Source organism: Erinaceus europaeus, chromosome 12 (assembly GCF_950295315.1).
Source record: "Erinaceus europaeus chromosome 12, mEriEur2.1, whole genome shotgun sequence".
Taxonomy (NCBI): domain Eukaryota; kingdom Metazoa; phylum Chordata; class Mammalia; order Eulipotyphla; family Erinaceidae; genus Erinaceus; species Erinaceus europaeus.
The window spans coordinates 82,062,237-82,083,942 of record NC_080173.1 but is presented as its reverse complement, the minus strand read 5'-3'; the positions used below and the strand labels follow the sequence as shown (position 1 = coordinate 82,083,942).

General features: G+C 50.8%; 2 protein-coding genes and 1 long non-coding RNA gene across 7 annotated transcripts in view; 2 read left to right on the top strand and 1 right to left on the bottom strand.

Moving 5' to 3' along the window:
- Nucleotides 1-21,706, bottom strand: part of LOC132542034 (uncharacterized) — a 460,964-nt gene that overhangs the window by 284,663 nt on the left and 154,595 nt on the right. The window lies entirely within an intron of this gene.
- The window catches only part of ATP2A3 (ATPase sarcoplasmic/endoplasmic reticulum Ca2+ transporting 3), a 46,932-nt gene that overhangs the window by 13,724 nt on the left and 11,502 nt on the right, over nt 1-21,706 (top strand). For all 5 annotated transcript variants that reach the window (XM_007521073.3, XM_016187802.2, XM_060204170.1 and 2 more), the window contains 12 exons: nt 742-846; nt 1,026-1,164; nt 1,439-1,519; nt 1,613-1,698; nt 5,903-6,367; nt 8,129-8,217; nt 8,333-8,435; nt 10,365-10,496; nt 10,855-10,980; nt 13,015-13,233; nt 13,341-13,676; nt 20,888-21,108. In XM_007521073.3, coding sequence (XP_007521135.1) covers nt 742-846; nt 1,026-1,164; nt 1,439-1,519; nt 1,613-1,698; nt 5,903-6,367; nt 8,129-8,217; nt 8,333-8,435; nt 10,365-10,496; nt 10,855-10,980; nt 13,015-13,233; nt 13,341-13,676; nt 20,888-21,108 — 2,102 coding nt within the window. The remainder of the gene's footprint in view (nt 1-741; nt 847-1,025; nt 1,165-1,438; nt 1,520-1,612; nt 1,699-5,902; nt 6,368-8,128; nt 8,218-8,332; nt 8,436-10,364; nt 10,497-10,854; nt 10,981-13,014; nt 13,234-13,340; nt 13,677-20,887; nt 21,109-21,706) is intronic.
- On the top strand, nt 11,343-11,791 carry LOC103111720 (NADH dehydrogenase [ubiquinone] 1 alpha subcomplex subunit 7). Its single transcript, XM_016187805.1, is given in 3 exon segments — nt 11,343-11,361; nt 11,364-11,449; nt 11,451-11,791. Coding segments are annotated over 3 exon segments (348 nt in total). The 5' UTR covers nt 11,343-11,348; the 3' UTR covers nt 11,700-11,791.

Genomic DNA, 21,706 nt, shown 5'->3' with positions numbered 1-21,706 from the left:
AACCCCAGGTCCTTACTCATTATATAACATGCACTCATCCAAGTGTGCCACTGCCAGGCCTTCCTGGCATCAACTTAAAGAACCATACTAGATATGTTTGGGGACTCCCATTTTGCTGCATTTTCTTGTAGCTTTCTCTTTAGGTTAACACTTTGTACAGAAACAAATTAAAAAAAAAAAAAAAGAGGAGCCGGGCAGTGACACACCCGGTGAAGCACACGTAGTATGAAGTGCGAGGACCCAGGTTCGAGCTCCTGCTCCCCACTTGCAGGGGGTATGTTTCATGAGTGCTGAAGCAGGTCTGCAGTGTCTGTCTTTTTCTCTCCCTCTCTGTTTCCCTCTTCCCTTTCAATTTCTCTTTGTCCCATTGTATAAAATGGAAACAAATGGCCACCAGGAGCAGTGGATTCATAGTTCTGGCACTGAGCCCCAGTGATAACTCTAGAGGCAAAAAAAGAAAAGAAAAAAAAAAAAGAATCTCAGCTAGGCAGACAGCCACTAGCTCTGTGTGCTCAGCTAGCTTTTGTCACAACTGCCCAGGGGCCTGGAAAGTGGTCTGAGTGGAGGAGGGCTATAGCGCTGATGCCTGTGGAGGGCTGGGTCCTCTAAACCAGGGCCATTGCAGGGTAGCCTTCTCCCAAGGCCAGGCTGTCTCTCTCACTGCAGGAGAGCAGACAGGAAATCTGGGCTCCAAAGGCGACCCACAGAACAGCCCAAACTCACCAGCTCTGCTCTTCACAGGTCCTGGCATGGTTCGAGGAGGGCGAGGAGACCACCACAGCCTTTGTGGAGCCCTTCGTCATCATGCTGATCCTTGTGGCCAATGCCATTGTGGGTGTGTGGCAGGTGAGAGACTGGGGGCGGGGCTTGGGCCTCCCTGCTGCTAGGACCTCTGCTGGAGACTGGAGCCCTGCAGACCTCTCTGCTTCCAGCCTTCCTTCCAGTCGCTCTGAGGGGCTTACTTGCCAGGGCCAGTGGGGACAGACACCTTCCCCCTCCCCACTCGCCCGCTTTGTGCTGTGTAGGAGCGCAATGCTGAGAGCGCCATTGAGGCCCTGAAGGAGTATGAGCCCGAGATGGGCAAGGTGGTCCGCTCAGACCGCAGAGGCGTGCAGAGGATCCGCGCCCGGGACATCGTCCCCGGAGACATCGTGGAGGTGGCAGGTATGTGGGCATCTGTCTCCTCTCACTGGGTGCTGCTGCGGAGCCCAACCCTCAGTGTGCTGCCGTTTTTGTGACTGTATGTGCAGAGAGAGTGGCTCTTGGATCCCTCCAAAGCTCTTTGGACACAACCCCACTGGACAGAGACATGAGCCAAGGGTGTCACAGCTCATCCCTGACTCCCTGCTGGCCCAGCCTCGGCTCTTGGGGTCTCACCTGCTTTTCCCAGGGGATGAAACCCAAAGCCACACTCAGCCAAGCCATGTTTTGCCCACAGTGGGAGACAAAGTGCCGGCTGACCTACGCCTCATCGAGATCAAGTCCACCACGCTGAGGGTGGACCAGTCCATCCTGACAGGTGAGGCCGAGAAGCCAGGGCTGAGCAGGGTGCTGGGTCCAGGGGTAGGAGGGGGCCTCACATGGGGCTTCTCACTTCTGATTCCACAACCAGGTGAATCTGTGTCTGTGACCAAGCACACAGATGCTATTCCAGACCCAAGAGCTGTGAACCAGGACAAGAAGAACATGCTGTTTTCTGTAAGTCCTTAGAATGCTTGGGGCCTTGACCTAGATAGTGATTGTGAAAATAACAGCAGTTAGATCAGTCATCTAAAGCCATGTGGGGAGCCGGTGGTGACACACATGTTACAGTGCATAAAGATCCGGGTTCAAGCCCCCGGTCCCCACCTGTAGGGGGAAAGCTTTGCGAGTGGGAAAGCAGTGCTGCAAGTGTCTCTCTCTCTCTATCTCTCCTTTCCCTCTTGATTTCTGGCTGTTTCTATCCAGTAAATAAAGATAAATTTAAAAAAGTTCTAGCCCCCAGTCCCCACCTGCCGGGGGAAAGCTTTGCAAGTGGTGAAGCAGTGTAGAAGGTATCTCTGTATTGCCCCTTCCCTATCTCCCCTTTCCTTTTCGATTTCTGGCTGTCTCTATCCAATAAATAAAAGATAATACAAAAAAAAAAAAATGAAAGCCCTGTGGGGAAGGATCTTGTTGCTTATTGGCCATATATGCAAATACATGTTGGCCATATATGCAAACAGTGTGTTTAGTGAAGGCTGTGTGTCTAACACCGTCCTAAGCCCTTCATATCTATTTACTTAATCCTCATAATACCTCTGACATCAGCACTTTGATATCTACATTTTCTAATAAGGAAACAGTCACAGAGAGGCTACGAAGGTTGCCTGAGGTCACACAGCCCCTGAGGGGCAGAGCTAGGATCTAGCTGGCATTTGAACTCCAGAGCTTCTCCTCTTACCTGTTAGGCTTATCTGGCATTTTTCATTTGTCTGGAGAAGGGTAGAGATGACTCCTTTAGAGGATGGAGGGTTTCCACAGTGCTGAAGGATGGCAGGAATAGATGGAAATAACCAACCCTCAAGACAAAACACCAGGCTTTCCCCAAGCCCCATCACCCCATGGAGAATGATGGCCTTGGCTCTGCTGAGAGGGGTCTGCCCCTTACGGGCTCAGAGGGACTTAACTAGTGTTACCCACAGGCTGCCCAGCAAACGCCTGAAGGCAGGGCTGGCAAAACAGCTCACATGGATAGTGTGCTACCCAGGTTTGAGCCTGTTCCCCACCAAATTGAAGACGCTCCAGCGCTGTAGTCTCTGTCACTATCCTTACCTCGGTCTAAAAACAAATTAACAAACAGCCTGAATCCCAGCCTGCAGGTCTCTAAGAGGGACAAGCTGGTGGACAGGGGCCTAGGCACCAAATTTTAAGGGGCTAGAAGTGGGGCCGGGTGGTGGCGCACCTGGTTCAGTGCACATGTTACAATACACAAGGATCCGGGTTCGAGGCCCCAGTCCCCACCTGCAGGAGGAAAGTTTTGCAAGTGGTAAAGTAGTGTTGTAGGTGTCTCTCTGTCTTACTCCCTCTCTATCTCCCCCTTCCCTCTCAATTTCTGGCTGTCTCTATCAAATAAATAAAGATTAAAGATTTAAAGGGGGGGCCAGAAGTTCACTTTGCCCAAAAGTGAACAGAGGGGCCTGGTAGTGACGCACCTGGTAAAGCACAGGCGTTATGCCACACCAGGGCCCAGGTTCAGCCCCTTGGTTTCCACCTGCAGGGTGAGAGCTCCAGGGTTATCACTGGGACTCTGTGCCTGCACTGAAAATCCACTGCTCCTGGAGGCTATTTTCTCCCCATTTTGTTGCCCTTGTTATTGTTGTTTTTGTTATTGTTGCATTGTTGCTGTTGGATAGGACAGAGAGAAATGGAGAGAGGAGGGGAAGATGGAGAGAGTAAGATAGACACCTGCAGACCTGCTTCACCAATTGTGAAGAGTCCCTCCTCCCGGTGGGGAGCTGGGGGCTCAAACCGGGATACTTACACCAGTCCTTGTACTTCGTGCCATGTGCGCTTAACCTGGTGTGCTAACGGCAGGTGATTTTTATAGCTGCAGTCTCTGTAGTGAGGGTAGGGAAGAGAGGCTGAGGCCACCAGTGCCACCTTCTTGCCACCTTACCCATAATGCACCCCAACTCCAGGCTGCGGAGTTATTAGCCTTCTCAGAACAGCTGTGTCTTGGACTCTTTTGAACCACTTTACAGAAGAGAACACTGAGGCACAAGGTTGGGCATTTCAGTGCTGCCTTGAGAATGGGTGAACTTAAGCTCAACTTCTCTGGATTTTTTAAAATTTTATTTCTTTATTTATTGGATAGAGACCATCAGAAATCGAGAGGGAAGGGAGGGATAGAGAGGGTGAGAGACAGAGAGACACCTGCAGCACTGCTTCACCACTTGTGAAGCTTTCCCTGTGTGGGTGGGGACTGGGGGCTCGAACCTGGGTCCTTGCACACTGTAACATGTGCGCTCAACCAGGTGCGCCACCACCCGGCCTCTGGATTCTTTTATTTTTAAAATGTATTTGTTGGGGCTAGATGGTGGAGCACACTGTAGAGAGCACATGCATATGCAAGAATTAGGGTTCAATCCCCCGCTTCCCACCTGTTTGGGGGAAAGCTTCATAAGTGGTGAGGCAATGCTGCAAGTGTCTGTCTCTCCCTCTCTATTTTCCCCTCCGCTTTCAATTTACTTCTATCAAAAATAATGAAGCCAGTAAAGAGGTGAAAGACAGCTACATAATGGTTTCACTCATATGTAGAATGTAGAGAACTGAACATACAAATGTGAGAGAAAATGTCACTATATCTAAGACTGGGAGAACTGTAGTGGTTATCTGTGGGGATGGGGATGGGGTGTGGACACAGACATTTGGTGATGGGAGTGCTAAAAAAAAAGACTGTACTGTAAACCATTACTCACTAAAGTTCAAAAATTAAAAAGGAGTCGGGCAGTAGCGTGGCGGGTTAGGCGCACATGGCTCAAAGCACAAGGACCAGCCTAAGGATCCTGGTTCGAGCCCCCGGCTCCCCACCTGCAGGGAGTCGCTTCAGAGGTGATGAAGCAGGTCCGCAGGTATCTGTCTTTCTCTCCCCCTCTGTGTCTTCCCCTCCTCTCTCCATTTCTCTCTGTCCTATCCAACAACGACAACATCAATAACAACAACAGTAATAACTATAACAATAAAACAAAGGCAACAAAAGGGGATAAATAAATATTAAAACAAATTTTTTTAAAAGAAAGTTTAAAAAAGGGAGGGCAGGGGCGAGGTGGTGGCGCACCTGGTTGAGCGCACATGTTACAATGCGCAAGGACCTGGGTTTGAGTCCCCAACCCCCACTTGCAGGGGGAAAGCTTCACAAGTGGTGAAGCAGTGCTGCAGGTGTTTCTCTGTCTTTCACCCTCTCTATCCCTCCCTTTCCTCTCGATTTCTGACTGTCTCTATCCAATCAATAAATAAATATAATAAAAAAATTTTTTAAAAAGGGAGAGCAGCCACCTGGAACCATGGATTTGTCATGCAAGCACTTAGCCCCAGTGATAACACTGGTGACAATAAAATAAATGAAATGTATTTGTTGTTTTTTTAATATTTATGTATCTATTCCCTTTTGTTGCCCTTGTTTTTTTATTGTTGTAGTTATTATTATTTTTGTTATTGACGTCATTGTTGGATAGGGCAGAGAGAAATGGAGAGAGGAGGGGAAGAGAGAGAGGGGGGAGAGAAAGACAGATACCTGCAGACCTGCTTCACCGCCTGTGAAGTGACTCCTCTGCAGGTGGGGAGCTGGGGGCTCGAACTGGGGTCCTTACACCCGTCCTTGCGCTTTGCACCATGTGCGCTTAACCCGCTGCGCCACCACCCGACTCCCTGAAATGTATTTGTTTGCCTAAAGAGAGAGGGACAGAGACGAAAGCATCACTCAGCTCTGGTATATGCCGTGTTAAGTATCAAACATGGGGATCTTGGACATACACAGTCTTGTGCTCTACTATTGAGCAAGCTCCCTAGACCCGGATTCTTGAATAAACACCTATAGACTCTTTACCCGGGATCACTGTACTGATTTCTGAGTCACATTTTTGGTGGGTTGGTGAGGGATTGTGCAGGGCTTATTGTCATCATCAGCCCCAGGCCCCGTTACCAGGCATTGAGGATATGGGCTGAATCAGATTCCTGCTGTCAGCTCAGCTAACCCTTGGGGCCCAGGAACGACAGCAGTGACTCACTGATGCAGAACTCTATTCACTTACGTGACATGGAGAGAAAGCTAACAAGGCAGGCTGATGAGAGCTCACCCTGGTCTGAAGAAATCAGGGGTCCTGGGTCCTGGCTGTGGGGCCTTAGCAGCTCTTCTCTCATCTCTCATCTCTCCCTCTGCCAGGGCACCAACATTGCATCAGGCAAGGCTGTGGGCGTGGCAGTGGCCACAGGCCTGAGCACGGAGCTGGGGAAGATCCGGAGCCAGATGGCAGCGGTGGAACCAGAGCGGACACCTCTGCAGCGCAAACTGGATGAGTTTGGGCGGCAGTTGTCCCGAGCCATCTCTATCATCTGTGTGGCCGTCTGGGTCATCAATATCGGTCACTTTGCTGACCCGGCCCACGGCGGCTCCTGGCTCCGAGGCGCTGTGTACTACTTTAAGATCGCTGTGGCCCTGGCTGTAGCTGCCATCCCCGAGGGCCTTCCAGCCGTCATCACTACATGCCTTGCCCTGGGCACCCGGCGGATGGCACGGAAGAATGCCATCGTGCGCAGTCTACCCTCCGTGGAGACTCTAGGCTGCACCTCGGTCATCTGCTCGGACAAGACGGGCACGCTTACCACCAATCAGATGTCTGTCTGTCGGGTGAGTGACTGTGGCCAGCTTGGAGTCGTGGTGGTACTACTGTGTGACTGGGTAGCCTGGGCTCTCTCTGGATCTGACTCTGTTTTGACCAAGCATGGAGGAGAGAACCTGTGGACTGTCCCTTAGTAGTGAGGACAAACCAGATCCAGGCTTTCAGGGGACAGAGTGGACAACTGTTAGGTTTCAGCAAAGTTGCATGGCACCCATATGTCACTGCGAGTCCCTGGCCTACCCATGAGCCTCCATTTCTTCACCTGAAATTTGGAGATGCAAGCCCTGCTAGGTAAACCATAAAGAACACAGGAGGGAGTCAGATATAGCTTTGGCATGAAAGCCAACTTGGCCTTGGACTCAGCTCCTATCCTGCTCCATCATGACTCCACAGTTCATGCCTGTCACCAGATAGGCTGGGTCCAGTGGCCTGGGAAGGGCCAGGGCAGGAATTATTTATTCCCAGGCATTTGATCCCACATCCTGGGCCCGCTGCCTGCATGCTCCAGGGATTCTGACTGAAACCCCAGCAGTCCCATGGAGCACAGGGCCAGTGGGATGATGGCAAAGGCGGTGTTCCTCATCATTCTCTCCACCGCTACTCCCATAATCTGCTCGCTGAGGCTTGGAAGCCAAGGCTGCATATTTGAGATTTTATAGCCCCACAGAAGCCTATCAGAGGTGACTATGGGGTGGGGACACCAGTTAGTTTGACCTCCCACACAGCCCTGACTGCTAACAGCCTTACTGGGACTTACTTGATTGTGTCCCTTGACTAAACTAAAAATTTGAAAAAGCACATTATTGGGGGCCACCGAGGGGGTACTCCTGGTTGAGCACACATTACCGTGCACAAGGACTCAGGTTCAACCCCCTGGTTCCTACCTGCAGGAAAGAGGCTTCAGGAGCAGTGAAGGAGGGTTACAGGTGTCTCTTTTCCTCCTTATCTAGCTCCACCCCCGTCCCCTCTCATTTTCAAAGTGGAAAAATACAGCATAGGGAAGGTCCAGAGGCCTTACATCCTGCATGATGGGCTGAGAAACTGTGCAGCTGGGGGCAGGGGAGGTGCTGACCAGAGAGAACTGTGCTCATGAGGAGGAGGGCATTTACTGGGTAGAGACATTCACTGAGCACCTGCTGTGTGTTGGGCTGGACGCTGACTTAGAGTGCAGTGAGTCAGATTCAGAAGACTAGACTCTCCGAAGCACAGCTGACTGGCAGATAGAAATGGGCTTCCCTGGGAGGGATGAGCCCCCTCCCAGAGGTGCACAAGTCAGAGCCTGGTGGCTCAGCAGGTGGCCCGGCGGGCTCTGGGGGCAGGACCTCACTAAGGTAGGAGGCCTCTGTGGGTCAACATGGGGGTGGCTTGCTTTGCCCCTGGATAGGTCAGGAGCTCACCCCCTAGAGGGAAATTGGATGGGGAGGGAGAAACCGGGCTCAGGTGCCACTGTCACTCCACCTTCCCAGGGGAGAAACTCAGGTTCAGGTGCTCAGTTAGGGGTGGACAAAGAGACGGACAGAGCCCAGGCTGCTAGGACCAGATTTGCTGCCCAGCTTAGGGCTCCAGATGCCATTGCCCCCACAATGCTGAGGGGTCTGCTCAGGAGTTCAGAGCAAACTGACATACTTGGACTGCACGAGGTCGCATCACCTGCCGGGTCTGGACTCCTCTGAGACCCTGTAGGGAGGGGAGACCTCAGGCTGGCTCCCCAAGGAAGGAGGGGGGATCCGGACCCTCCTGAACATGCTCCTGTGCCCCCTGCCCCCCAGATGTTCGTGGTAGCAGAGGCGGAACCATGCTCCAGCCGTCTGCATGAGTTCACCATCTCGGGCACCACTTATACCCCGGAGGGTGACGTGTGAGTGTGGGCCTGGGGGCTCCGTTTCCTGGTGGGTGGGGCTACTCAGGGCAAGGGCGAGGGCGTGGGTAGGAGCGTGGCCAATGCCCCAGCACTGACGGCCTCCACTCGGCAGGCGGCAGGGGGAGCAGCCTGTGCGCTGTGGGCAGTTCGATGGGCTGGTGGAGCTGGCGACTATCTGCGCCTTGTGCAACGACTCCGCGCTAGACTACAACGAGGTGGGTCCCCGCTCCTCTCTTGACCTTTAGTTTCTAATCGCACTGGATAGCCCCCTTTTTCCAGAGTTGATGGCCCCTGGCCCTGTGGAGTACTGCACCCCAGGAGCACTGGCACCCGGGCTTGCTACCCAGCCCTGCTTCTCCTTACGCAGACTGGCTTCTGATCTCTACCTTAGGGTCTGGAGACTTTTGGGAACTGGAATGCAAGGGACTGCAGGGTGGGGTGCTTGCAGAGAGAGGCTTGGGGAAGGTAGCTGGGGAAGTAGCTTAGCACACAGAGCACAGGACGTGCACATGTGAAGACCTGGGTGTGACCCCCCAGCAACACATATGTGTGTGCTGGGGCTTCAGTCACTCTTTGTCGTGAGACTTGGGGGACATAAAGAGGGTGCTTCAAGCAAAAGAGGCTTACAGACGGTCGTGAACAGCTTAATGTGGTTTGGGCATTGAATGGCCAGCCCCTCAGCTGGAGAGTGAAATGAGAGCAGGAGAGTGCCCCCACCTGAGCGAGAAGGCGTGGCCAGACGGGAGCCACTAGGGTTTAGAGCAGGGGAAGGATATGCTCAGATCTGCATGTTCACAAAGTATCACCTAGGCTTCTGTGTGGACACTCGGCAGCCCTGTGTGGTTATCTAGTCCAGAGAGATGCTGGTCAAGCCCTGGTTGGAAGCTCAGAGAGAAGGGGAAAGGCATGGACTGGAGAGAGATTTTAGAGCCAAAATCCTGGTATTTAGTGGTTGTCTAGGTGTGAAAGAGGAAGAGGGGCTCGGTTACTGTCCTGACAATGTCACTAGAATATCAAATCTAGGGAGAGGAAGAGGTGGCCTGGGCTGCATTTGCACGTGGGACATGGGGTGCAGTAGAGAGGTTGTGTCTCAGGTGGGCCCTGGCAGTCATGAGCACATGAAAGGCAGTGAAGGCTGGGGACACAGATATGAAGCTTTAGGCAGAGGTGGAAGGGCAGGAGCAGGGCCCAACAGTCAGTGCTTAGAAAGGAGTTTGGGGGGGCCGGGTGGTGGTGCACCAGGTTAAGTGCACATAATGCAAAACACAAGGACTGCATATAGATCCCAGTTCAAGCCCCTGGCTCCCCACCTGTGGAGGGTCATTTCACAATCGGCGAAGCAGGTCTGCAGGTGTCTCTCTCTTCCTCTCTGTCTTCCCCTCCTCTCAATTTCTCTCTGTCCTATCTAACAACAGCAGCAACAACAACAATTAACAGCAACAATGGAAAAAAAGATGGCCTCTAGGAGCAGTGCATTAATAGTGTAGGTACTGAGCCCCAGTGATAACCTTGGAGACAAAAAAAAAAGTTTGGGGCCAGAAAAATTGTTCACTTGGATAGTGTACTGCTTTGCCAAGTACTCAGCCCAGGTTCAAACCTGGCCCCTGCTGTATTAAAGGAAGCCTTGGTGCTGTGTTCTCCTTCACTCTTTTCCTGTCTGCCTTCTCTGTCTCAATCTAAAAAAAGTAAAATGAAAAAGAAAAGAAAAGGGAATCTGATATAGCCCCAGTGGTGGTGCAGTGGATTGTGGATGGGACGTTGGACTCTCAAGCATGAGGTCCAGAGTTTGATTCCCAGCATTGTGTATGCCAGAGTGATGCTCTCGTTCCATCTCTCTCTTTCTCATATATAAATAGATCCTTAAAGAAAGGAGTCTGGTGACAGAGGGTGTTTGCAGAGTAAGGCAGAGGACAGAGAAGTAGGTGATCATTAATGGAAGAGGAGAAGAAAGGCTAGAAAGGGAGCGTTGTGCCAAACACCCCCCCAGACCACTAATGCCAGGCCCACTGGACTGAGAGAGGCCCCCAGACCTGATGCAAAAGAGGTTCAGTAATTGAGCAAAGGGAGCTTCAGGGGTCAGGAAGTGAGAGGTGAGGTTTGAGGTGCTCGCTCTGTCTCTCACTCTGTCCTCTGTGTTCCATTAGGCCAAGGGTGTGTATGAGAAGGTGGGAGAGGCAACGGAGACGGCTCTGACCTGCCTGGTGGAGAAGATGAATGTGTTCGACACTGATCTACAGGGCCTCTCCCGGGTGGAGCGAGCCAGTGCCTGCAACTCGGTAAGTGGGAAGGTGGGAAGAGTGGTGTCAGGCCACAGGCCCCTGGCTGGTGCTCTGGAGCATCGTGGAGAAAAGAGAGAGAGAAAAAAGGCTCTGGGGAGGCTTCTAGGAAGAGGAAGGACTTGAGATTCCCTAGGAAGAAGGTAATGTGGACAAGGGCTGGGAGTTGGAAGTGCACAACAGGTCAGGAAGCTTGGCATTTTGGGGACTGGAAGGGAGGTGGGGACTTGGAATGCCTGTGTCAGAGCGGGTAGCTGTCATCCAGGAGGGAGCAAGGGGCTTTACAGTGGGGTTGAGAAAGCCCTGAGGGTTAGTGGCTCTGCCCCTCACGTGCTGATCCATCTACCCGGGCCTGCAGGTCATCAAGCAGCTCATGCACAAGGGCTTCACCCTGGAGTTCTCACGTGACCGGAAGTCCATGTCGGTGTACTGCACACCCACCCGTCCCGACCCAGCAGCCCGGGGCAGCAAGATGTTTGTGAAGGTGGGTGGATCCCTGCACCCGGGGCCTTGCCTCCAGTTCTCTAAAAGGATCCCAGTTCAAGCCCCCGGCTCTCCACCTGCAGGGGAGTGGCTTCTCAAGCGGTGAAGCAGATATGCAGGTGTCTGTCTTTCTCCCTCTCTGTCTCCCTGGCCCCTCTCAATTTCTCTCTGTTCTATCAAAAAAGAAAAATATCAGGTGGGAAAAATGGCCACAGAAGTGGGGTTAGGTAGCATAATGGTTGTGCAAAGAGAATCTCATGCCTGAGGCTCTCAAGTCCCAGGTTCAATCCTCTGCCCCACCATAAACCAGAACTGATCAGTGCTCTGGTTTAAAAAAAAAAAAAAAAAAAGAGTGCGCAGGGCAAGAAGATGGCGTCTGCCACCCCATCATCCAGCGGCTGCAGAGCTGGGCTTCCGGGAAAGAACTGCAGGGGAAGCTGCAGCTGCAGTACCAGGAAATCGCCAAGTGGACGGACGCAGCCACCACCACGACCACCCATGCTCCCCGTGGACCCCAGCCACAAACTCTTCAACTACTGCTGCTCTCATGATGGCCGCCGGGAAGCCAGGCCGCCCTCCGTGCTCATGTCCACACAGAAGATGCTGATGGCCGGCACGTCGGCTGAGAGCCCCCATGGGGGCCGCCCAGAAGGCCCCCGTGACTCCAGCGCCCCCCCCATGAAGAAGTGGAAGTTGTCCTTGGACCAGCCTTACCTGTGACACAGCCCAGCCCCCACCAAGATCACTCACCTGCTTCCCAACTCCCCGGGGGAACGTGACCTAATTTATTACAAATATACTATCTCCTCTGGGGGGAAAAAAAAAGATTGCTGCAGGAGCAGTGGACTTGTGGTGTAGACACTGAGCCCCAGTGATAACCCTGGAGGCAAAAAAAAAAAGTAAAAGAGACAGAGGACAGAGACACCTGCAGCACTGCTTCACCACTCACAAAGCTTTCCCCCTGCAGGTGGGGACCGGGGGCTTGAGCTGTAGTGAGAGTGCTTAACCAGGTCCCTGTCTACAGAGCCTCCCTTCTGTCACAGCTTTAGAACCCGAAGCAGGAGTCACACAGCCCCATGTCACCTGCAGTGACAGCTTTAGCCCCTTTTGAAATGAGAAAACTCAGCTAGGAACTTGGGTCACTGTCAAAGCTTAATGTTTGGAGTGAATTTTGGTCCTCCAGGTAGGGCTGGTGAGGAAGCATTCAGAAAATATTCCTAGACCTGGAGTGAGGTTTGAGGCAAGACCTCAAGTCCATGGAGAAGCTTGCCATCCCAACCAAGGTCCCCTTCCCTGAGCCACCCCCCTCAGCATGCTTCTGTTTCTGGTCCCTCAGCTCAAGCCTCCTTCAGCACGGGGATCCTAGTAACATCCGGTTGGCAGGAGCCAGAGGCAGCAGGAGGGACTGCCATTCCCACTTACCCCCCAAAAAATGCTGCAGCAGACATCTTTTTTTTGTTTCAGGGTTATTGCTCGGGCTCAGTGTCTGCACCATGAATCCATTGCTCCTGGAGGCCTTTTTCCCCCCTTTTGTTGTCCTTGTTGTTTTAGCCTTGTTGTGGTTATTATTGTTGTTGTTGATGTCGTTTGGTGTTGGATAGGACAGAGAAATGGAGGGGAAGACAGAGAGGGGGAGAGAAAGATAGACACCTGCAGACCTGCTTCACTGCCTGTGAAGCGACTCCCCTGCAGGTGGGGAGCCGGGGGCTCAATCGGGATCCTCATGCCGGTCCTTGTGCTTTGCACCACATGCGATTAACCTGCTGTGCTACTGCCCGACCCCCTGCAGCAGACATCTTGAGCTGAACAGAGAAATGATACCACCCAAGGACACCATCGACCCTCCCCCCTCCCCCCCGCATTCTCATGGGGGTTTCTCACAGTGAACCCTGCTTGGCTCCCACTCTAGGCTTTCAGAGAATGGCTTCTGGCCCATGTCATGCTGTGTGTCCTATTGGGTGACTTCATTTGGACAAGAGGGAGAGGAGAGGTCCTGATTGATGGGTCTGCTTCCCTCTCTCTCTTCCTGCTGCAGGGGGCTCCTGAGAGTGTGATCGAGCGCTGCAGCTCAGTCCGGGTGGGGAGCCGCACAGTACCCCTGAATCCCACCTGCAGGGAGCAAATCCTGGCTAAGATCCGGGACTGGGGCTCAGGCTCAGACACACTGCGTTGTCTGGCACTGGCCACCCGGGATGCACCCCCAAAGAAGGAGGACATGCAGCTGGATGACTGCAGCAAGTTTGTGCAGTATGAGGTAGGTACGAGACAGGGCCCCAGGACCGGGAGTGGGGTGTGCCCACAACTGCTAGACAGGCAGCCCCAGGCCCCCAGCCCACGCTCATTCCCAGCCTGTCCCTGCAGATGGACCTGACCTTCGTGGGCTGTGTGGGCATGCTGGACCCCCCGCGGCCCGAGGTGGCCACTTGTATTGAGCGGTGCCGCCGGGCAGGCATCCGCGTCGTCATGATCACAGGCGACAACAAAGGCACAGCCGTGGCCATCTGCCGCCGGCTGGGAATCTTTGGGGCCACGGAGAACGTGGAGGGCAAGGCCTACACCGGCCGGGAATTCGATGACCTTAGTCCTGAGCAGCAGCGTCACGCCTGCCGTACTGCCCGGTGCTTCGCCAGGGTGGAGCCAGCACACAAGTCCCGTATCGTGGAGAACCTGCAGTCCTTTGATGAGATCACGGCCATGGTGAGACTACAGGGCAGAAACCCTGGGGGCGGGGAGGGGGGAAGCAGGGAGGCCTGTGAGGGGCAGTGGGGTGGGTAAAGGCACTTGCCACAGGTCTTGGAAAGAACATTTGTAGTCCCTGCCTCTGCTTCATTCAAGACATTTCTAGTGTGGTCCGGGAGGTGGCGCAGTGGATAAAGCATCGGACTCTCAAGCATGAGGTCCTGAGTTCAATCCCCGGCAGCACATGCATCAGAGTGATGTCTGGCTCTTTCTCTTTCCTCCTATGTTTCTCTTTAATAAATAAAATCTTTAGGGAGTCGGGCGGTAGCGCAGTGGGTTAAGCGCACATGGTGCAAAGCCCAAGGACCAGCATAAGGATCCCAGTTCGAGCCCCCAGCTCCCACCTGCAGGGGAGTCGCTTCACAAGCGGTGAAGTAGGTCTGCAAGTGTCTATCTTTCTTTCCCCCTCTCTGTCTTCCCCTCCTCTCTCCATTTCTCTCTGTCCTATGCAACAACGATGACAACAACAATAGCAATAATAACTACAACAATAAAAAAGAACGAGGGCAACAAAAGGGAAAATAAATATATAAAAAAATTAAAATAAAATAAAATCTTAAAAAAGACATTTCTGGCACATAAATTGAAAGAATTTTATAGTGAACACTTAAAGAATTCATCTGAATTCTACAGATACCATGGTTATATTTGCTTTATAACATACCTATCTATCCTAATCCAGCTTTTCATTTTTTTTCTTTTAACTGCCACTAGAGTTATTTGCTGGGGCTCAGTACCTGCATGATGAATCCACCACTATTAGTGACCATAATTTTTTCTTTAAATTTTTTTTTTTTTTTGGTAATAGAGACAGAAATTGAGAGGGAAGTGGGAGATCAAGAAGGAGAAAAGAAGAGAGACACTGCTTTACCACTTGTGAAGTTTCCCTCCTACAGGTGGGGACTAAGGGCTTGAACCCAGATCTTTGCACATGGTAACATGCTCTCAGTCAGGCGACTCCACTACCTCACCCTCATCTTTTCTTTTTTCTTATTGCCACCAAGGTTATTGATGGGGCTTGGTGTGTACACAATGAATTCACCACTCCCAGCTGCCATTTTTTTTCTTTAACTGTGAGTGTGTGTGTGTGTGTGTGTGTGTGTGTGTGTGTGTGTGTGTTTGTGTGAGGCGTAAGCCCAGGTCCTTGTGCATAGTGCTGTGCACACCCTAGTGGGTGCTCCACTGCCTGGTCCTCTGATCCATCTTTTCTTCCTTTTTTATGAATTTTATTAGTGGTTTAAAATTGATTTACAAAATTATAAGATAACAGAGCTATAATTCTGTACCATCCCCGCCACCAGAGAGCTCTGTATCCCACCCCCTCCATTGGAAGCTACAGCAGTTCTCCCAAGGACACAGATACGGGTTGACTATTGGGAGTCGGGCTGTAGCGCTGCGGGTTAAGCGCAGGTGGCGCAAAGCACAAGGACCGGCATAAGGATCCGGTTCGAACCCCAGCTCCCCACCTGCAGGGGAGTCGCTTCACAGGCGGTGAAGCAGGTCTGCAGGTGTCTGTCTTTCTCTCCTCCTCTCTGTCTTCCCCTCCCCTCTCCATTTCTCTCTGTCCTATCCAACAACGACAACAACAATAATAACTACAACAATAAAACAACAAGGGCAATAAAAGGGAATAAATTAAAAAAAGGGGTTGACTATTATTTCTACAACTGTCTGTTTATATTTATATACATTTGCCCATTTTTTTTTCTAGGGTTCTGCTTTCTCTTCCTTTCACATCTATACCTATTATTACTTCTGGGTGTCCCCCCCCCTTTTTTTTCCTCCGGGTCCTGATGGAATTGAAGTTCAGAACCCTTTGGTCATTTTCCCCTAATGTTTCTCCCTTCTGGCAGTATCAACCAAAAAAATTTTTTTTTGCTTCCAGAGTTACCGCTGGGGCTTGGCGCCAGTACTACCAATCCACTGCTCCTGCAGCCTTTCTTTCTTTCTCCCTCCCTTTCTTTCTTTCTTTCTTTCTTTCTTTCTTTCTTTCTTTCTTCTTTCCTTCCTTCCTTTCTTTCTTTCTTTCTTTCTTTCTATACTTTGGATAATACAGAGAGCAATTGAGAGGGCAGGGGGAGATAGGGAGGGAGAGAGAATGAACACTGTTTGTGAAATGACCCTCCCCCCTGCAGGTGGGAAGCCAGAGGCTCAAACTGGGATCCTTGCATTTAACCCGTGCACTGCCGAACAGCCTTCTAGACCAGAATTTTTTTTTTACTATCTTTATTTATTTATTGGCTAGAGACAGTCAGAAACTGAGAGGAAGGGGGAGACAGAGGGAAAGAGACAGAGAGACACCTGCAACCCTGCTTCACCACTCGCAAAGCTTTCCCCCTACTGGTGGGGAACGGGGGCTCGAACCTGGGTCCTTGTGTATTGCAACATGGGCACTCAACCAGGTATGCCACCACCCGGCCCCTAGACCAAAATTCTTTATAGGGTGCAGAAGATGGGAGTTCTGGCTTCTGTAATTGCTTCTTCACTGGACATAGATGTTGACAGCTAGATCCATACCCCCAGCTTGTTTCTATCTTTCCCTAGTGGGGTAGGGCTCTGGAGAGGTAGGGTTCTAGGACATATTGATGAGGTCATCTGCCCAGGAAGTTCAGGATGGAATTGTAGCAGCATCTGCAACTTGGTGGCTGAAAGGTGGTAAGATATAAAGCAGGAAAAAGTGATTAATGAATAGAAATAAAAAAGTAGGAATAGAGCAGATGAGATAGGGAATCTTAGGGTGGAAAGAAACTAGGATTATCTAGGTATGTTCCTAGGGGTCCATGACTTTAGTAGTTTTTGCTTGAGTTTGATAGATAACATGGAGCTAGACAAAAATAGTCTGGGAAGATGGTGTCAGAATTGACAGTAGGGTGCGAAAGTTGGATTAGGGCAGAGGGTAGCTTCCAAACTTGAAGAAAATCTATGAATAAAATCAACTGTTTACCCCATCCACCTGACCCAGGGCCCATATCTATTCATATTTAGCACAGGAGCCTGTGTAACGTCCGAGTCCCTGTCAGTCTGAGCTTGCAGTCTGTGGTCACAACTGGGAACATTCTAGGCTGCACTCATTTCAGGACCAGTCTTCCTCGAGTGGCAGAGTCGAGGGGCAGTCTCTACCATTGCTACTTTATAGGGAGTTTAATGCATCTTTTCTTAAAAGCATTTCCAAGCCAGTTGTAGACATCAGTGCACTTAACCCTCACATACTTTAGAATACATGTCATTAGCTAGAGAGCGGTTTGTGTTTGTGTCCTCTCACTGCTTGCTTTTTCCTTGTTATGTCACAATGTGCATTCAGCCTAATGTCTAATATGCCTGCCGTTCACATGACAAGTGCACACATTTTTGTCATCCAGACCCTTGCCAAGATGCAGCCCATCAGTCCATGAACTTCTCTCATACTCTTTCCCTACTAGGCCTCTCACCTATAGCTTCACCTATAGCTTCAGCTTCATCCCCCCCCCACATACACACACACATTTCTTTTTTTTTTTTTTTTTGCCTCCAAGGTTATCGTTGGGGCTCAGTGCCTGCACTACGAATCCACTGCTCCTGGAGGCCATTTTTCCCCCCATTTTGTTGTCCTTGTTGTTGCTTTTGTTGTAGTTGTTATTGTCATAGCTGTTGTTGTTGGATAGGACAGAGAGAAATCCAGAGAGGAGGGGAAGACAGAGAGGAGGAGGAGAGAAAGATAGATACCTGCAGACCTGCTTCACCGCTTGTGAAATGACCCCTCTGCAGATGGGGAGCCGGGGGCTCTAACCATGATCCTTACATCAGCCCTTGCGCTTTGGGCCACATGCGTTTAACCCACTGCACTACCTCCCAGCTCCCCCCCTTTTTTTTTTACCAGAACACTGATCAGCTCTGACTTTTGGTGGTTCATGGGACTGAATCTGGAACTTTGGGTTCTAAGAGCCATCTGAGAATCTCTTAGCATAACCATTATGCTATCTACTCCTGCCCCCCCCACACACATACACATTCCTCAATTGGGTTTGCCTCTACTGGATTTTCACATGACTGGAATCGTTTTTGTGTCTGGCTTCTTCTGATTTTATTCATGTTGCCGTAGTTATGAATAAATAAATAAATAGCTGCTTTTAAATTGTGGAGTCACACTGCATTCCATGACCACACAGTTCACTTATCCATTCACCTTAAGATGAGCATTTGGGGGAGCCAGGCAGGTGGTAGCATAGTGGGTTAAGTATACATAGTATAAAGCACAAGGATCCTGGTTTGAGCCCCCAGCTCTCTACCTGCAGTGGTTTGCTTCACAAGCAGTGAAGCAGGTCTGCAGGTGTCTGTCTTTCTGTCTCCCTCTCTTCCTCTCCCCGCTCAATTTCTCTCTGCCCTATCCAGCAACAACAATGGAAAAAAAGATGGCTTCTAGAAGCAGTGGATTCATAGTGCAGGCACTGAGCCCCAGCAATTAAAAAAAAAAATGAGCATTTGGTTTGGGCTTGGGCCCAATGTTTATTCCATTTCATTTTTTTGTTTACGGTGGCACTAGGGAATGAACCCATGTCCTCATGAATGTGTAATACCACCAAGTGACACCCCTGGCTCAATTTTCTTACTCTATTTTTAGTTTGAAAGAGAGGGAGAGACAGATAGATGGAGGAGAGACACCACTACACTTGTTCTGTCATCCATGGAGCTCCCTTAGTAATCCCATGTGGTGTCTGGGCTTGAGTTTTGGGCCTTAAAAAAACAACAAGGCATGCATTCCTTGAATCTCTCTCTCTCACTCTCTCTCTGTTTTTGCCTCCAGGGTTATTGCTGGGACTCCATGCCCGCACTAAGAATCCGCTGCTCCTGGAGGCTATTTTTTTCCTCTTTTGTTGCCCTTGTTGTTTTATTGTTGTTATTATTGTTGTGGTTATTGCTTTTGATGTTCTTGGATAGGACAAAGAAAAATAGAGAGAGAAGGGGAAGACAGGGAGAGAAAGATAGACACCTGCAGACCTGTTTCACTGCCTGTAAATTGACTCCCCTGCAGGTGGGGAACTGGGGGCTTGAACTGGGATCCTTACACCGGTCCTTGCGCTTCACACCATGTGCGTTTAACCCGCTGCACCACTGCCCAGCTGCCCCCCTTATTCTTTTGTTTTGTTTTGTTGCCTTTGTTTTTTTATAGTTGTTGTTGTTATTGATGTTGTTGTTGTTAGATAGGACAGAGAGAAATGGAGAGAGATGGGGAAGACAGAGACGGGGAGAGAAAGAGAGACACATGCAGACCTGCTTCACTGCCTGTAAATTGACTCCCCTGCAGGTGGGGAGCCGGGGGCTCGAACCGGGATCATTACACCGGTCCTGGTGTCTTGCACCACGTGCGCTTAACCTGCTGCGCTACCGCCTGATTCCTCTCTTTTATTCTTTTTTTTAAGTGGTTATTTATTTATTTATTTATTCCTTTTGTTGTTATTGATGTTGTCATTGTTGGATAGAACAGAGAGAAATAGAGAAAGGAGGGGAAGACAGAGGGGGAGAGAAAGATAGACACCTGCAGACCTTCACCACCTGTGAAGCGACACCCATGTAGGTGGGGAGCCGGGGGCTTGAACCGGGATCCTTACGCTGGTCCTTGCACTTTGCGCCACATGCGCTTAGCCCACTGTGCTACCGCCTGACTCCCTCCCCCCTGTTATTCTTTGTTGATTCATTCTTCACTAGCACTTTCTTGGTTCATGACCTCGACCTGACCCCTGACCTAATCCAGTCCTTAACCCTGATCTGTAGCAGAGTCCTTCTGTGGATTCTGAACAATTTAGACTTGGCTATAGCTATCATCTTGCTTTTCTGTCTTTACTCTGACTTGGTCCCTGGCCTTGACCGTCTCATTGTGCCTCACTTGATCCCTGACATGGACCTTGACTACAGCAACTCCAACTGCATCTGTGACATCACATCTGATGTGGACCGTGACCTTCGTCTGGCCTCTGTCTTTGTCTTGACCTCTACCTTAACCTCATTTTTCTCATCTTGAGTCTGAGCAGTCTTGACATCGACCTTCGCATCAGCCTTTGCCTTGATTGCAACACCTACCTGATCACAATCTTGACCTCATCGCTGACTTTGTCTTCACTCTGTTTCTAACCTCAGCCTCATCTTCTGCGCCCTGGCCGACCTGAGTCCCTCCTTGTTTTCCTCCTTTTCTCACCTTCCTGTCTCCATCTTGCCATCTTTGCTGATTTAGACTGGATCTTCTCCTCACCTTTTCCTTGTCTGCACTTCTTGCCTTCTCTTTACTCTCATCCACAGTCCAATTCTTTTTTTTTTAATTTTAAAATATTTTGTATTTACTTATTTATTGCCTTAAGGGTTATTGCTGGGGCTCGGTGCCTACACTACGAACCCACTGCTTCTGGAGGCCATTTTTCCCATTTTGTTGCCCTTGTTGTTGTTGTAGAGAACAGAGAGAAATCGAGAGAGGAGGGGGAAGAAGGAGGTGGGGAGAAAGATAGACACCCGCTTTACCACTTGTGAAGCAACCCCCCTGCAGGTGGGGAGCAAGGGGCTCGAGCCAGGATCCTTACTTTGGTCCTTGTGCTTCATGCCACATGCACTTAACCCACTGCGCTACTGTCCAGCCCCTATCTATCTTTCCTTTTTGGGTAGGACAGAGAGAAAATGATAGAGGAGGGGTAGGTAGGTAGGTAGATAGATAGATAGATAGATAGATAAAATGCAGACACCTGCAGACCTGCTTCACCACTTGTGAAGCATCCCCCCTGCAGGTGGGGAGCTGGGGGCTTAAACCCAGATTCTTGCACTGGTCCTAGCAATTAGTACTATTTGCACTTAACCAGGTACACCACCGCCTGGCCCCCAATATTTTGTTTATTTATATGATAAAGACAGGCAGACATTGAAAGGGGAAGAGAGATAGTAAGGGAGACAGAGAGACTCCTGCAGCCCTGCTTCACCATTTATGAAGCTTCCCCGCTGTAGATGGGGACCAGGGGCTTGAACAGCGTGCCACCACTAGGCTCCCCCCACAGCCCAGTTTCTAAGCTTACTCTTGACCTCGCTGTTCGTTTTATCCAGCCCTCTGCTTCCTTGGGACCATCCCTGAGCCTGAGGATAGGTGAAATTGATAAAAGTTGGGGGAATGTGGAAGAGAAATTTCTCAGGCACAATCCTCCTTTTCCTGCCCCCAGACTGGAGATGGGGTCAACGATGCCCCAGCCCTGAAGAAAGCGGAGATTGGCATTGCCATGGGCTCTGGCACCGCCGTGGCCAAATCAGCAGCAGAGATGGTGCTGTCAGATGACAACTTTGCCTCCATCGTGGCTGCAGTGGAGGAGGGCCGGGCCATCTACAGCAACATGAAGCAGTTTATCCGCTACCTCATCTCCTCCAACGTGGGCGAGGTGGTCTGGTGAGGCCCTACATCCCCTGCCCTCAGTCCTCTGGACCATCTCTGTCTCCCTGGGACGTGGGTGTGTTGTTCCCTGGATGAGACTGTGGGGATAGAGGGGCTGCACCCTGCCCTAGAGGGGGCCTTCCAGTGAACTGTCTCAGTGTGGGCAGGGATGGGGATACCTCAACTTCCTCCAGAGTCCCTAATGCACCCCAAGCCTCAAAGAGGAGGTGCCTGAAAAGGCCCCTGTATCCTTCTGGCCATATCACATCTTACTTTTTGAGCCACACAAGGAGAAATAGCCACCCCTCACACACACACACACACCTTTGGGCAGTAGTGTGCTTGTGTGTGTGTACATGTGCACAGGCGTGTGTGTCTGAGGGAGGGGTGTGTTCACGTGTGCGTGTGTGTTCTTGCACATCTTTGAGCATGTGTATAAGCCCAGAACCTTTGAGCCAACATGACACTGTGTCCACATGTAGGATTGCGTGAAAGTAATGCCCGTGGGGAATGGCAACATGTGTTTGCATGCACACATGTGGCTTATGCAGTTCTTCACTGGGGACAGATTGGGGAGGAAGGCTTGTGGCCTGAGCTAGATTTTACACACATC